The sequence below is a fragment of the Thunnus maccoyii genome, chromosome 12, assembly GCF_910596095.1.
Source record: "Thunnus maccoyii chromosome 12, fThuMac1.1, whole genome shotgun sequence".
Lineage (NCBI taxonomy): Eukaryota > Metazoa > Chordata > Actinopteri > Scombriformes > Scombridae > Thunnus > Thunnus maccoyii.
The window spans coordinates 31,949,768-31,965,135 of NC_056544.1; the positions used below are offsets into that span (position 1 = coordinate 31,949,768).

Genomic DNA, 15,368 nt, shown 5'->3' on the forward strand with positions numbered 1-15,368 from the left:
GATAAAGGAAAAATTGATGTAAATTTGAGGTCAGTTTATGGAATGTATTATTTGTAGATGTAATAATGCCACAATCTACAATATACACTCCATTATTATATAATATAGACTTAGTAACAGGTTTAAACTGCGAAAGGCCTCCAAAAGGCTTTCTTTATCAGCAGTAAATTTGAAGTTTTTATCGGTTGCTCTCATTAAAACCAGCCATCACTTGAAGTCAGTTTTCGTTCATCCTGTTGTCATTGTGTGACTTTTGGAGGAGCAAAACTTGTCTTTGGCAGTGGAACGACGTTGTTCGTACAAACCAGTAAGAAAATGACCTTCATTAAGATTTTCCGAACAGAATAATCATATTATTTACTTCACAGTTTGTTCGCACTTTTCATCAGTAAATGTTTTGTCTCTAGAACTGAAAGAGTTATTATTTGAATATAAAAAGGTCACGTGTGAAAATTCAAATTCAAAGTTTGCAGTAGATAACACACTTTTCATCTGTGCAGTTTGCATGTTTACATGTAAAACCAAAAATATAAAATCCTCTATTGTAAGTTTGGAAATGATTGTATGTGATTGTAATTCCACATATGAGAAAATTAATGCTTCTCATGTGATCATTTGTAACTGCTGAAAAGAGAAAAATGTTTCCAATCAAACGTTAACAAAATATAAAGGAATGCAGCTCAAGTTTTTGGTTTGTAGCTAAGCACTGTGTGACTGACACTGGACTCAGAAAACTCTACTTTGGAAGAGGAACCAAATTAGTTATTGAACCCAGTGAGTCAAATCAATTTTTTTTAAATCTTAACTTTTGACAAAATTAGTTTCTTTCCCTTCAACTCAATTTCACACCACATACCAAATCAACAAAATCCCATTAATCTCTTATCACTGAAACTGTATGTGTAATTATTAAATATGTCAATATATTTCACAATAGTATCTGAACAGTCTCTGGTATGCAAGCCATTGATGTTAATCCGTTTAATTGAACTTATACACTCCATTTTCCGACTGACTGTTCTAGTTTACAAAGTCTCTGAATATATAAGAGTTAGTAAAGAAGTATCTGAGTTATTGATCAGCCTTCCTGCACTGTGTGACTGTGAGCAATTCCCGGAAACTACAGTTTGGATCTGGAGTTAAACTCATCGTCCATGAGAGTGAGTAAAAACTCTTGATTACAACTGAATCATAAAGACAAAAAAACCTGCAGTTAATATAATTGCATAGTTGTTTAATCTTTTTTCCTCACAATTATTTCCTTTTGGATCTCACAAGAACAAGATGTTATGTTGTGGGAAGTGATTCTGATGGTTTTAATACCTTAAGGTTAAAAAATATAATACAGATATCATGATTTATTGTGAGGACTCAAAAGTGTTCTTCTGTACAGTCAGGAAAACTGGCAAAATGATCACCTTTGACCTTTATACACGAGATCTGACTGTAAGCTCAAAACCAACAAATCTATAATTCCTCATCCAGAACTGATTCAACACTAAATATTTCCACTAAAATATGAAATGACAGAAAATCCACAATCCTAAAAACATATAGTAGGTGTAAATACCATTCTTCATAACTTTAGTTTTTTCAGTCACATTCTCAGTGAGTTTGTGTTGTGAAGCATCTCAGTGTGTGAATGACGGGACTGGAAGGCTGATCTTTGGACAGGGAACCGAGCTGAAAATACACAACAGTAAGATTATTAAACACAAAATAACTGAACCAGTCATTCACAACTCGCTTAACAGTTACAAAAGACTAAATTATCTCTTCTGTGATTTTAACAGCTTTGTGATATCAGCTGCATTACACATATTATTGCAAATAAGTTAAATTTGCTTAACTGATAAGAAGTTAATTGATAACAATTTTGATATATAGTATTGTCATTTCAACACCTTTGGCTTTTTGTAGTGTTTGTATGTTTAGTCACTACTTACTTAGGCTCTGCTAACCTGTTGTTACTAATTTTGAGGAAACAGTTTCCTTTCATGTCTGATGAGCATGTTTTCCATGTTTTTGGTCAGATGATAGTTAGTCTTATCTAAGAATAGTCCATACAACTCAAAACCAAAAATATACAAAGAGATAATATAAAGAAAACCTTGTAGTTGAGAAGTTGAAACCTTCACTCTGAGTTATTGTTCAAGCTTCCTGAACTGTGTGACTGGAGGCAGTTCTCAAAAACTCCAGTTTGGATCTGGGATCAAACTCATCATTCATGTCCGTGAGTAAAAGCTATTTATGGGGATAACGAAGCCTGCAGTAACTTCAACATATACGCATTGCACCTTTTAACTGACCATTGAATTCTTTCAAAACTTGTGACAACTAGATGTTATATTGCAGGAATAAATTCTTAAGTTATTATCTTATTTTCTGAGTAGATACAACACAAAGTTTTCATTGGTGCTAATATTACGTAAAAAACTTTGCAGTTTAGAAGTCTTTGAAACCTGTAAAGTACGTGAGGAGATATGAGAGTTATTGATCAGCCTTCCTGAACTGTGTGACTACATCTGGTTATCAAAGACTCCAGTTTGGATCTGGAATTAAACTCATCATCCATGACAGTGAGTAAAAACTGTTTATTAAAACACTATCTGAGCTGTAAGTCCTAAAACATCTCTCTTAGATATTAAAAGTGGTGAGCTGGTTTTATCTAACAGAACTAACAGAACAAACTCACAGAACCACAGTTTAATGTGAACTAACAAGTTCAATGTAATAGTAATAAAATAAATAATATTACTTGATTTGAAATAATATATTAATAGTAGCAAAGGGAACTGCTCTCTTACTATGGGACAAATATCCCTTAAAATATATTGAAATACTTAAATCATCTTTTAATCTACACACACTCAACCTCTCCATAGAAACGGATGGTCCTTTAAATAGCTGAATTTAATGCCTCTATTTAATCAATGAAATTGTCTGCCAGTCACACTAACATTTCCTTCATTTATTTCATATAGTCTCTATTAAATCTGGGAGCAAAAGTTCACTAAAAGAAAGAAATGAAATCTTATCGTCAGCATACAGTGATAATTTGTATGGTGACTTTTCCCGCCAGCAGCTATTCCCTGTTATATTTTCATGCTGTCTAAGTGCTTCACTGAGAGGTGACTGAGTCACTGAGTCACTGAGTCATGTATAAGTGCTTGATAGGGTGGATTTTAATTAATTTAATTTGAACCATAAAATTAATTTAGCCTTTATTTCATCTTAGAAGACTAACCGCTGTTAAATTTACCTCACTTACACTTATTCCGTCAGGATTTAAGCCATTCGTTTATGAATGTAAGGAAAGATGTAGTGAGAGAAGCAACATTTAGGGCTTTGTTTGGGCTAATAAAAGTCAAATTAAGTAGTTTTACTCTCATATTTACTTTATTTTGTCCATATTTCAACTTGTTGTTCATTAAAAACAGTTTGAGGTGGATTTAAGGTTAACACTTGGGGGATTCTGTTCCTCATGGTATTTGCACTGAAGTGTGACACTGTGTGACTTATGGAAACAACAAAATGATTTTTGGATCTGACACAAAGCTGACAGTTCACACCAGTAAGTTACTTCATCCATTGAACAATCCATTATTTCAAACTAATGTGCGGAAATAATCACTGTATTTTTAATTATCATAATTGTCAAAGTAATAATTTCAGTTCCCGTTAATGCAGTGACCATTCAACACAGAACCACCCATGTAATACACATTTCCCTCTGTCTTTAATGATAATATTTAAAATGTTATATCATTGGGTATAATTACATGAAAGGGAAGACTGTAATTACATTTGGATAAGGCATACAGTATCTATCTTGAACTTTAACAATTACAAGAAAAAAAGGTGAAATTGGTGTTAGGAGCGTATTGTTGTCTTAATGGTTCATTATACTTATACGATTGGTGGATGCTATCTTGTGTAGAGTTAAACATTAAGAGTTTAGATGTTCAGCAGTTTTTGATGTGAAGAAATGTACAGTGTGAATGATGCTGCACGCAAACTCATCTTTGGGAAAGGAACTGAACTCTTCATACAGTCCAGTAAGAATGAAACAAAACATTATTTTGATATATTTGTGCATCACAATGACAATTTGCATGAATAACTTTAATAATATTTTTGTATGCAAGCTACAAAGTGCTTTACGGAGTCATGAAATAGATAAAAACAGGAAAATCCTAGAAAAAAAGTAAAATAATACAGTTTTAATACGGTTAATATTATTAAGTATAAACAGAAACCATATAAAAACCTGTTTACAAAGAGATGATTTTTAAAGAGATTTGTTGGTAGAAACTGATTTGATTTGCATTATTGAAAACAGGATTTTGCTCCAAAGTTTGTAGCCTCAACCTCAAAGTTTGCTTGAACTCCTCATGAAGTAATTCAAGACTTTATACAGAACTGTCAGTGTGGGTTACGGTTTTATTTAGCCTTTGAAAATCTAAAAGAATATCATCTTTGACTTTAGGAAACCCATCAGATGTCACATAACTCTTCAGATGGAACATTCAGCTATAGATATTTTTATAAAAATATAAACAGGTGTAAATTACTATTCGGTTTTGTGAAACTTTCTTTAATCAAACATTGACATTGAGCCGCTCGGTGACTTTGTGTTATGAAGCATCTCAGTGTGTGAATGACGGCACTCAAAAGGTGATCTTTGGACAAGGAACTGAGCTGAAAATACAAAACAGTAAGATTTTACATTCATTAAAAGAGAAAATAATGGAAACAATTAATGATACCTCCCTAACCAACAATTTACAAAATGTCATTACAACATTATCAATAGATAGTAATAGATAATTGAACTGTAATGTTAGTGAAAATCAACAACAGCTACACTACAGTATCAGTTCATTATAAATACATCAGTGCTGAAAAAAATAATTTTTGAGTTGATAGACAAAAACTGATGACAATTTTAATAATTGATTGAAGTAAAACTGGTATGAAAATGCAATGTACATGCAAAAGTTAATGTCATAATTGTCACAGCTTTATTTTGATTGATTTTATTTACTGAAGTTATAAAAATCACATGGTAAAAAGTTACCCTCATATTTATCCCATTAAGTCAAATATTTTTGAGAAAAATCTTCCTGTTGCTTTCAAATTAGTTCCCAAATGTTTCTGTAAACCCCCATATGTCCATGTCAGGATTTAATTATAATACGATTATGTGGAGAAATTATTCATCACAATATTTAATTTTATGATCAAAGGATAGAGCACAACAGAATCAGTATTAGTATGTGAACATCAGGTTGGAGTTTTCGATAAAGCTCTCCTTGATGTGTGACTCAGACTGGAGCCCAGAAACTTCTGTTTGGATCAGGGATTCAAGTCTCAGTACAAACAAGTGAGTTCTGTTTCAATTAAGCAGCCAATTAATGAGTTTAAGCTCAGTTGAAATGGTGAAATTGTCCATTTAAATGTTTTAATAGTTAGTTTAAATTGTTAGCAAAGACAAATGCCTTTTTAAGATAAGTAACATTTCATAAAGCGGCAGAGTCATCAGCGTAAAATGTTTTACATCTGGAAGTTTTTTGAACAATAAATTAAACCCTAATTTAAATAATTAACCATAAAGGTCTTTCATAAACATGTAGCTGTAGAAATATATATATATACACACATCAAGTACTGTAATTTGGGTAAAATTACTGTTTTCCTAAATATAACTGTTAGTGTTATAGTTATTGCACAAGTAAAATGAAATTAAGTTAGCGAAGTTAAAATGTTAGTAGATACATGTTTAATAAAAAACAAGTAGTATTAAGTAGTAAATATTAGTAGTTATAAGACAAATAGCTTACTGTATGTTAAACTAAATACACCTTCACCTTGATGCTTTGATAAAATGTTTTCAATCTTTCACTTTGAAAAATACTTCTTTCTGCACTGAATAATTATTTTAGTTTGGCATTACACACAGAAATATTAGGTCTAGTCATGTTATTTAACATTTTCGGCTGTTTGACGCAGTGGTTATCAGCAGGTTATTGTTGAGCTTTCACACACAGTGTGAATACTAACAACCAGAAAATCACCTTTGGTTCAGGAATTCAACTGAAAATTCAAACACGTGAGTAGAATGTTTTATGTAAAGCAGATTAAAATCCAAACCTGTCTTTTAGAGTCATGTCACATTTATTCATTATCTCTGGACATACAGCAGGACCACACAGGCTTTTTTTAAAAAATATATATCTTCATCCACATCCCAAATGTTCAGACAGAATGCTATTTTGTATTAACAACATAGATTTTCAAAGAAATGGTAATGCTGCAAAGATTATGTTTTCCCATTATGTTCCCATTAAACTATCTTATAATATATTAATCATACTCATATGGCCGACAAATAATTTATAGGGAGAAGGTTAGCTTGTCTTTTCTCTTTACTCTTAAAGAGGCAACTGAACTAACAAGGCCATTTAGTAAACAGATTTTAGTTAGGGTGGATTTTAATAGATTAATTTGTCTCTATTTCATCTTAGAAGACTAACTGCTGTTAAATTTACCTCACTTACACTTATTCTGTCGGGATTTAAGCCATTCGTTTATGAATGTAAGGAAAGATTTAGTGAGAGAAGCAACATTTAGGGCTTTTGTTTGGGCTAATAAAAGTCAAATTAAGTAGTTTTACTCTCATATTTACTTTATTTTGTCCATATTTCAACTCATTCATTAAAAACAGTTTGAGGAGGATTTAAGGTTAACACTTGGGGGATTCTGTTCCTCACTGTATTTGCACTGAAGTGTGCCACTGTGTGACTTATGGAGGTGACAAAATGATTTTTGGATCTGGCACAAAGCTGACAGTTCACACCAGTAAGTTACTTCATCCACTAAACAATCCATCATTTCAAACTAATGTGTGGAAATAATCACTGTATTTTTAAAAATACAATGGAAAAGCTGTATGTTTAGAAACACTGTGAATAGATTCTATATTAAAGCTATAAAATAATGATATTTTATTTAACCGAACCTGTGAGGACTAGCAGTATGAAACAAAGTGTGTGAGGGGTTTTTGTTCTGGAGTCAGTGCATGTGTGAATGTTGGATACAAGTTAACTTTTGGAAATGGGATCAAACTACACGTCCAGGCTAGTAAGTTGTTTATCAGCTTTAAAATGTACATATAGCTGTGCTCATCATGACTTAATTATATAATTTATTAATTTTTAGGAAATAAAATGTGTAAATAGTGTAATCCCGGCATGATCATGAAGGCAATATAAGGAATGAAGATGATGTAAATGATATAGGGCTTCATATTCAAACTAAAAAGTCAATAATGACTGAATATGTGATTTTCTTTGTAATGTATTTTATGTATTGCATACAATACATAAACATTACAAACCTAAAATAAATACAGAACATGTCAAATTCATGCTTTCATTTGCGAAATATCATATTTCACATGTACAATGTCAAAAAAACCACATGGGCATATAAGCTGTTTCACATGTGATGTTGTTGTTTTTATACGTGATGTTATTGTTGAAAATCCCATGCACGTTTATTGTGAATTTATCACATGTGAAATATCCGAAACTGTGATTTCTTATATGTCTAATATGACTAAATATGAAATATATACTACACTAACAAAACAAGTATCTCATCATTTAGTTTAACTCTGAAAATGAGTAAAAATACACGTTATATATACGTTTTTATATTCAAACTACATATTTATAAACAGTAAAAACTGTACTTAACGTTTCAGTAATCAGTAGTTCTGTAGAGTTTAAGCAGCCAGTGTTTGTTGTGCTGTGCTCACTTACTGTGTGAATGCTGCTGGCTCTAAAATCACCTTTGGAGCTGGAGTCGATTTAATCGTACAAACACGTGAGTCGTGACAAAACAATACATGCACTCAGAATGTAAATTATTGATAAATGGTCAAAACCACCATCTATCTGCAGAAAGTTACAGTGAAAAATCATACTGCAAGTTTGTAGCACTCAAGCAGTTTGTTATATAATTGATGGTTAATTCAGAGAGAATCAACCAATGGCAGTTATATTATAATTAATTGTTTAATTAATTTATAGAGTACAAATGCAAAACATTATCTAGTTCTAGCTTCTACAGTTTGAAGTGTTGCTACTTTTAGCTATTTTGATGAAAAAACAGTTAGAAGACTGTCTTACATCAAACTAATCCTTAGTTCCAGGCAATTTTAAGGTCTGCATCTGATAGTGAAGTTAAACAATATTAATGATAATCATAATCATAATAATAATAATAATAATAATAATAATAATAATAATAATGATGATCTGCAGTAACAGAGCAAAATATTGAAGCAATTCTTCCAAAACTGATAAAGCCAATAACAATTCAGGTAACTTGTGTGTTTTTGTCTGTGTGGATGGAAGTGGACAGAAAATAATGTTTGGCAGTGGGATCAAATTAAATGTGTGGCTGAGTAAGTCACGCTTATTCAATTTATTTGTAGTTTTTCTTAAAATATTGGACTGTTAATGTAATAATGGATAAACAACAATTATTCAAAAGCCACTTAATATTACAATCTACACTAAATGTAGACTGTTAGTGTTGCACATGGCAATAAAAATGAGAAATATTAATCTTAATATGAATCAGAATAAATACAATTTGTAGATTTGTACATTTTTTGAGAAACAAACTGAGTGAGATGTACAGTCATACATGCCAGATGCTACAGTGGTTTTTGAATGCTGGTAACTTGCTGTGTGAATAGTAATAACTACAAACTCATGTTTGGATCTGGGATCAAAGTTACTGTATCATCACGTAAGTGCATTTTGATTATATTCAACCAGTCCAAATAACATTACTGATTGTTATATTGAACTGGTTGCTAAACTCAATTAGTTATGATTACCATGAAGGTTAGGTTAGGTTTTTTTTGGTATATATTCCTTCAGTAATTTCGCATTTTATAATGTACATTGTAAAAATGATGCTTGTAAATGATTAGATAAAATATCAGATTAGATCAGAAACATAACTTTTTGGAGTACTAAGTTAAACAGAAGCAGAACTTAACAGTTAGCGTAAGCATGAAACTATAGTCTGACTTGTTAACACTCTTTGACAACATCAAAATTCATGATGCGCTATGAAGACACATTAAGTATTCAATATCTTTGCACAAAACTGCACAAGTTTTAGAAGTACTGTACGTAATTTCTATTTGGTATTTAGTGAAATGACAGGCTCTGGTTATCGAACTTAAACTATCAATTTACAAGTAAAAGGACGAGACAGGGGTGTCCCTTACTACCATTTCTTCCTAAGCATCACCTATTGATGTCTGAACTAGTCATTTTACTTCGAACCTGCATTTTGATTTTTTTACATTGATGCACGTCATGTTCATTATCAGTAAAACAATACTTTTAACTTCTTATGTGAAAAAAACATTCTAAAAATAAAACTCTGTTATCATTAATATAAATAATAGTAATATATTTTACACTTTTCATTCTTAGTGAAACATAAAGAAAATAATAATAATAGTAGTTAACAAATATGTCCCCAGTATTCAGTTAGCTGGTGTTTTTGCTGCCAGATGAACCAGTGTGTGAATAACATCAGGATCGTATTTGGATCTGGAATTAAACTTGTTGTTCTGACAAGTAAGTGCGAGACTTAACTTCACTGAAGTAAATGATTCAATTTATAGTTATAGTTGATATAATCGCTAACTTATAATTATTTGAAAAATACTGAAACCTTTGATGAAAATGCAGGAAAAAATGCAGACCAGGTTAGACTGACATCAATAATTACAGTCATTTAAATGAAGACACTTGAGTGTGAGACGCTGCTCTGGTTTTTGTAACTGGTTTAATTTCTGTGTGAACGGCAACAACTTCAAAATCACATTTGGATCTGGAGTCAGAGTGATTGTACTGTCGAGTAAGTGTACAACTACGCAAACTCGCCTTTGACATGTGTTGACCGTTTTTTAAATCTATCCCAAAAAATGTATAGACATTTATGACATTCATAATAATGTGGAGGTGGGTTTCTCGTTTACAGCTAAGCTGAGTTAATCAGAGGACTTACTCTGGATGCAGAATCACTTTTAATTATAACATAACAACAACATTGTTGCGTCACTCATATCTATGTCAGATAAAAGCAGGAACTGACAGACTAACTTTTGTGTGATTGACAACATCAGGACTATATTTGCATCTGGAATTAAACTTGTTATTCTGACAAGTAAGTTTATTGCATCACAGTTATAACTGAACTCTAATAATAGTAATAAAAGCAACATAAGGTCACAACATAAAACCCCACATAACAGTGCAAACATTTACTTTATTATACTATTTTATCTGCTCAACATAAACAATTCAAACAGTTAAAAAAAACACCATTTCTTTTTCCCAAATATTCTGACAAAAGAAACAGACTAAGAACTGAAAAGAGCGGTAATTGTCAAACACCAGAACAATGTGTGACACAACTTGGAGTCGGAAAATTTGTTTTTGGAGCTGGCACTAAAGTTATGGTTGAAAAAAGTGAGTTATTAAATATTATATTTGAATCTGAATATATTCTAATGTCAGAGTGATATTTCTAAGTCTTTCTGAAATATAATTGAAGTAGCATCATCTGTATTTGTAATTGGACAATCTGCTGTGTGAATTACAACAACAACAAAATCCTGTTTGGATCTGGATCAAAACTGATCGTTCTGTTGAGTAAGTCATCGATACAATTGATGTTTACGTTATCATTTAAATGTTTCTACAAGAGCTTAAGATTTTATGAAATAATTTAAAAAGTACAAATACACAATTTCAAATACACCAGATATACATTTTCTGTATTTAATGTGCTTCAGTTTACTTCTAATGTATCTCAAAGTAGAACGCTAACATAATGTTTAATTCAAACCACGTAATGACATTAAACAATGCACTTAATATATGGTTAAATGTTTTGAAATAATACTTTTGTGTATATTTGGCTACTTGTGTACCAAAATAGTACACTTTTCTAAAAAAAAACTATCATACCTGTGCTATATTTTATCATTAGTGTGCTATAAATAGAACCTTTATACCCAAAATGATTGGATCGTTTTACATTAGGCTGTATGAAGTATGTATATGTGTGGTTCTGTGACTTGTATGCTTAAATTAAATTTACTGAAGTATTTAAAGTACAAATAATACAAATTACAGAAATTATCATGAGAGAAATATACATACAAAGTATAAATAAATAGATATGGATGTATTATGTTTATTCAAAAACAATACAATACACCCAGTTATGTTTTATAAATGACTGCCATGCTTAAACTGTATTTTGAATTAGTAAACAGAAAAATACCAAACCACATGAAAACTTATTATAAAAGAGAATAATCATAATACACATTTGTAAGAAAATTCACAAACTAATAACACAAACTCCTGGCTTGACTTATGTGCTGATCGTAAACGTTTCTCTTAATATCTTCCTAGCAGCTCATATTTCAAACTGAGCTTTCAAAAACAAGTTTTAGAATAATTAAAATATTTTTCCAGCAGGGCTCCAGTTCGGGATTATTCTTTCTAAAATGTTGATTGTCACTTTTGGGGAAGCAGCTGAGTATGAAATCGTCACAACAGCTAAAAAAAAGGATGTTTCAGACTGCGTTTCAATCACTGTGTGTCTGTGTGATGTCTTCTTCGGATTTGTGTTGGATACAGTTTGAGCTTCTGTAGGTGGTGCTCTTTTTTTTCATCATCTGTTCAGTTATTATGGATATCACGACATGTCCAAACTTCCCCAGCCTAGCTCTGTTTTTTTTTTATAAACATGAAACACATCTGGCAGAGCTGCCAGAACACTTAAATATACAGTTACGTTGGCAATGTTCACACATGATTCCTGTTGTTTATGAGTTGTCCTTTTTTGTGTTTTTCAGGGAATGACTTTAAACCATCCTACTTTGAACTACAGGATGATAAGTCGAAATTATGCCTGGCCACTGGTTTCAGCCGATATGACGCAACAGACGGTAAACCCAAGCTTTTCAAGGGCACAGAGCCTGTCCGGATATCAGGAGACTCTCTGTTCAACCGGGTGGCTTGGATAGGAAATGACAAGGAGGAGTGCGAGTCAAGTAAGTATGAACAATTTCCTGTGTATGACCACTGATTGTATCATTTTTATCAGAAGACTAAAGTGACTGCCAAAACCTCCCATAGCACTCGCTGACAATGCTTGTGATAATATCAAAAGTAATGCTAACTGCTAAAGTGATTCATATGCAAAGTGCTTATCACTGTCAACTAAGCCAATAATCATTTCTTGTGTCTGATTTGTTTCAGCAGATGATGAACCTTATGTTCCATGTGAAGATACTTTGGAGCCAGGTTAGTATTAAATCTCACTGAACGGCTGATTCTGGCGGTAAAAGCTCTGTTTGTTTCTTTGAGTATTGGTGTAATTTATCTCATTGCTGTTTGCAGGTGCGAAGGTAAACATCATGTCTCTGACCATCCTGGGCCTCAGGATTATCTTTGTGAAGACCATCATCTTCAACGTCCTGATGACTCTGCGGCTGTGGATCAGTCAGTGTGAGTACAAACACGCTTACTGTTGATGCTCATATAAACTTAGATACTGTAGGTTTTTATGGGTATATTTGATCATATTTTAGAATCATGCCTCACAGTTTTTTCTGATTTTGTTTGATTTGCCGTTGATACAAACTCAACAATTCCACCATGTTTATCTGTTGTCTTGATAAATTCAGCATAATGTTGATTTCCAATAATTCCATCAGTACAACAACAGAGTCCAACGACAACACTGTTCTCATTCACTGATTATTTTTAATTGCTTTACAGCTGGAATGATAAAACAATTAATGGATTTGTTCATCATTAGAAATTATGAATTTGATAATCAATTCGTCATTTCAGTCATTTTCAAGCAAAAATGCCAAAAAGTTTGCTGCTTTTCTTGTCCAACATTATATTAAATTGACTGAGTTCCAAACTTTTAGTCGGACAAAATGAAACATTTGAAGACGGAGCCTTGGACTGGCAACAATTAATCAAAAAATCACCAGATTAATTAATAATGAAAAATAATGTTTAGTTGCAGCCCTAAATTTCCTCTACTTTGCTTTTAATGTTTAAAATAATTACATCTACAGTAGCTTAACACTGATAAAAAACTGTAAAAGTAGGATTGAGTGTTTTAAAAACCTGCATTTTGTTATGGTTGTTTGTCCATCGTTCCCAAAGAGGGTGTCGATTTTGGACGATTGCTCAAACCTCTCATTACGTTTAACAAGCACGTTTTTAAAGGATCACTGACAACCTTTTGGTTACGTTCTTACTGTTCTGCCTTTGAATTCTGGTGAGGGTCAGAGAATATGTTGTACTTTGGGATGCTAATATTGATGACAAACACTTATACCTTCATCAATCACTCCAACAACCACACCGTCTGTACACTGCAGTGTATGAACCTCAAGTCTTGGCAATGGATAGTTCTCACTACTGCAGAATAATCCAATGTCACCCTCTTACAAAATTGATTTGGATGAAACTGTAATGGCTGAATTTTTAGGGAGGTCTTGGTGGATAGTTCAGGTCTTTGACCTTGACCGTTGATCAGGGTTCATGTCCTGCATCCCACCTGTTTAGATACTAGTATAAGTTTAGAATAAGATGGTGGTTTTAATTTAATGTTTTAAAAAGTAAACGCATCCTGTCTTGTGCTTCAAGTTAGCATCGACCATTTCAGTATTTAACCAACTTAACTATCTTTCCCGAATCTGAATCAAAGCTGTGAGTTGTTGATGTTGAACAGAAGCATAAAAACGTTCATCATCATGCTTTAGTTGCTGGAACCATTTGCAGATACGTTCAATATAAATATTTCCTACAAAACACATGCACCAATGGAAGTCAGTGATATGAGAACATAATTTGTAGGAGATAGGATTGTTCTTATGGACACAATTTACAGTACAGAGGAAGACATATTTTTACACGAGTCCACGAGCCAACAACAAGTCCAGTTTATCCCAGTCATCTAAACCACTGATGTGGAGGAGAAAACCAAGGTGAATGCTAAAGTTATTACCTAAGCTGTGTGTTGTAACAGTCCATTACACCTCATAGAATTGCTACTTGGTTTAACTTTGACCTTTGGCGCCTGCCATAGCTGTTTAGAGCTCACTACTGGAAGCTCAGTCAGTGGCTTAGATGGTTTGGTTACACTGGACATGGAAAAAATGAATGTAAATGAAAAGTTAACATTTCAGTTTGTAAAGTGAAGTATCATCTTGATCCCTGAAAAACAGCAATATAAATACAAATACACATTTGAAATGCTTCATGTAACAAATTAAATTAAGTCTTCATGAAGTTTTCAATGAACAATATTGTTTTACGTTCAAGAAGTTTTTATCTTTTTTGGAAAAATTAACTTTTCTCAGGACTCAAGATGAATACTTCAACTAATAATTTACTGCTTTGACTTTGAACATCTTGATAAAACTGACACTGATTCATGTTTTCTTTTGCCAACGTTTTGGAATTTCACATAGAATTTGCATCATATTTTGGGAACCTACAGACAGAAGTTCACATTCTGTTTAACATGTTGAGTATTAAACCACTGAGATATAAACTGAAGAGATGTCTTTGTTAATAAAAAACGATTCAGGTCAGATTAATTAAATGTTTTTGTCATGTTTTGTCTTTTAGGAGCTCATCAGAGCTTCACCAAGAAAAAACTCCAAGATGGCGGATTCACAGGAGTTTCAGATGAAGCATCAAGTTCAATGCTCACCTTCATCGTGTATAAACATGTAATAATATCATATGACCTGTTCATCATACCATCTGTTAATGTCTTAATACTGTGGACAGTCATGAGGGCGTCCTGTAATACATGTAACATTTAGTATTTTGTAGAAGTTGTTTTTGCTTTTGATGAATTAATTTTTACTCTTGTTTGTCCTGCTGATGTAAATATCACAGTTACAGTTAAAAGTCTGACAGACTGATTGTCCTGCTTTTAGTATAAAAAAACCCTTTTAATAACCTCTCTATGTTATATTTCCTGTGTGATGTTTCAATAAACATTGAAAAACGACCGAGACTGACTTTAATGTGAGTTATTCATAATTCTTACTTTAATCTTTGGTTATACTTTCTCATTGTTTGGGGTCCCACAGAAACCACTGCTGTATGTGAATAATAATAATAATTACAAGATCAACAAGATCATTTTTCTTTTCGTCTGACCTTATTAAAACCCAATATGCAAAAAAGTATTGAAGTAGTAACTCCTCCTTTTGC

The 15,368-nt window shown here is 32.3% G+C and overlaps 1 gene segment (V, D, J or C); it reads left to right on the forward strand.

The window, feature by feature from the left end:
• The window catches only part of LOC121909335, a 53,479-nt gene extending 38,317 nt beyond the window's left edge, over positions 1–15,162 (forward strand). The window contains 4 exon segments of the C gene segment in view: positions 11,969–12,166; positions 12,369–12,419; positions 12,516–12,623; positions 14,772–15,162. Of these exon segments, the coding sequence occupies positions 11,969–12,166; positions 12,369–12,419; positions 12,516–12,623; positions 14,772–14,773 (359 nt within the window).
• Positions 15,163–15,368: the final 206 nt, after the last annotated feature.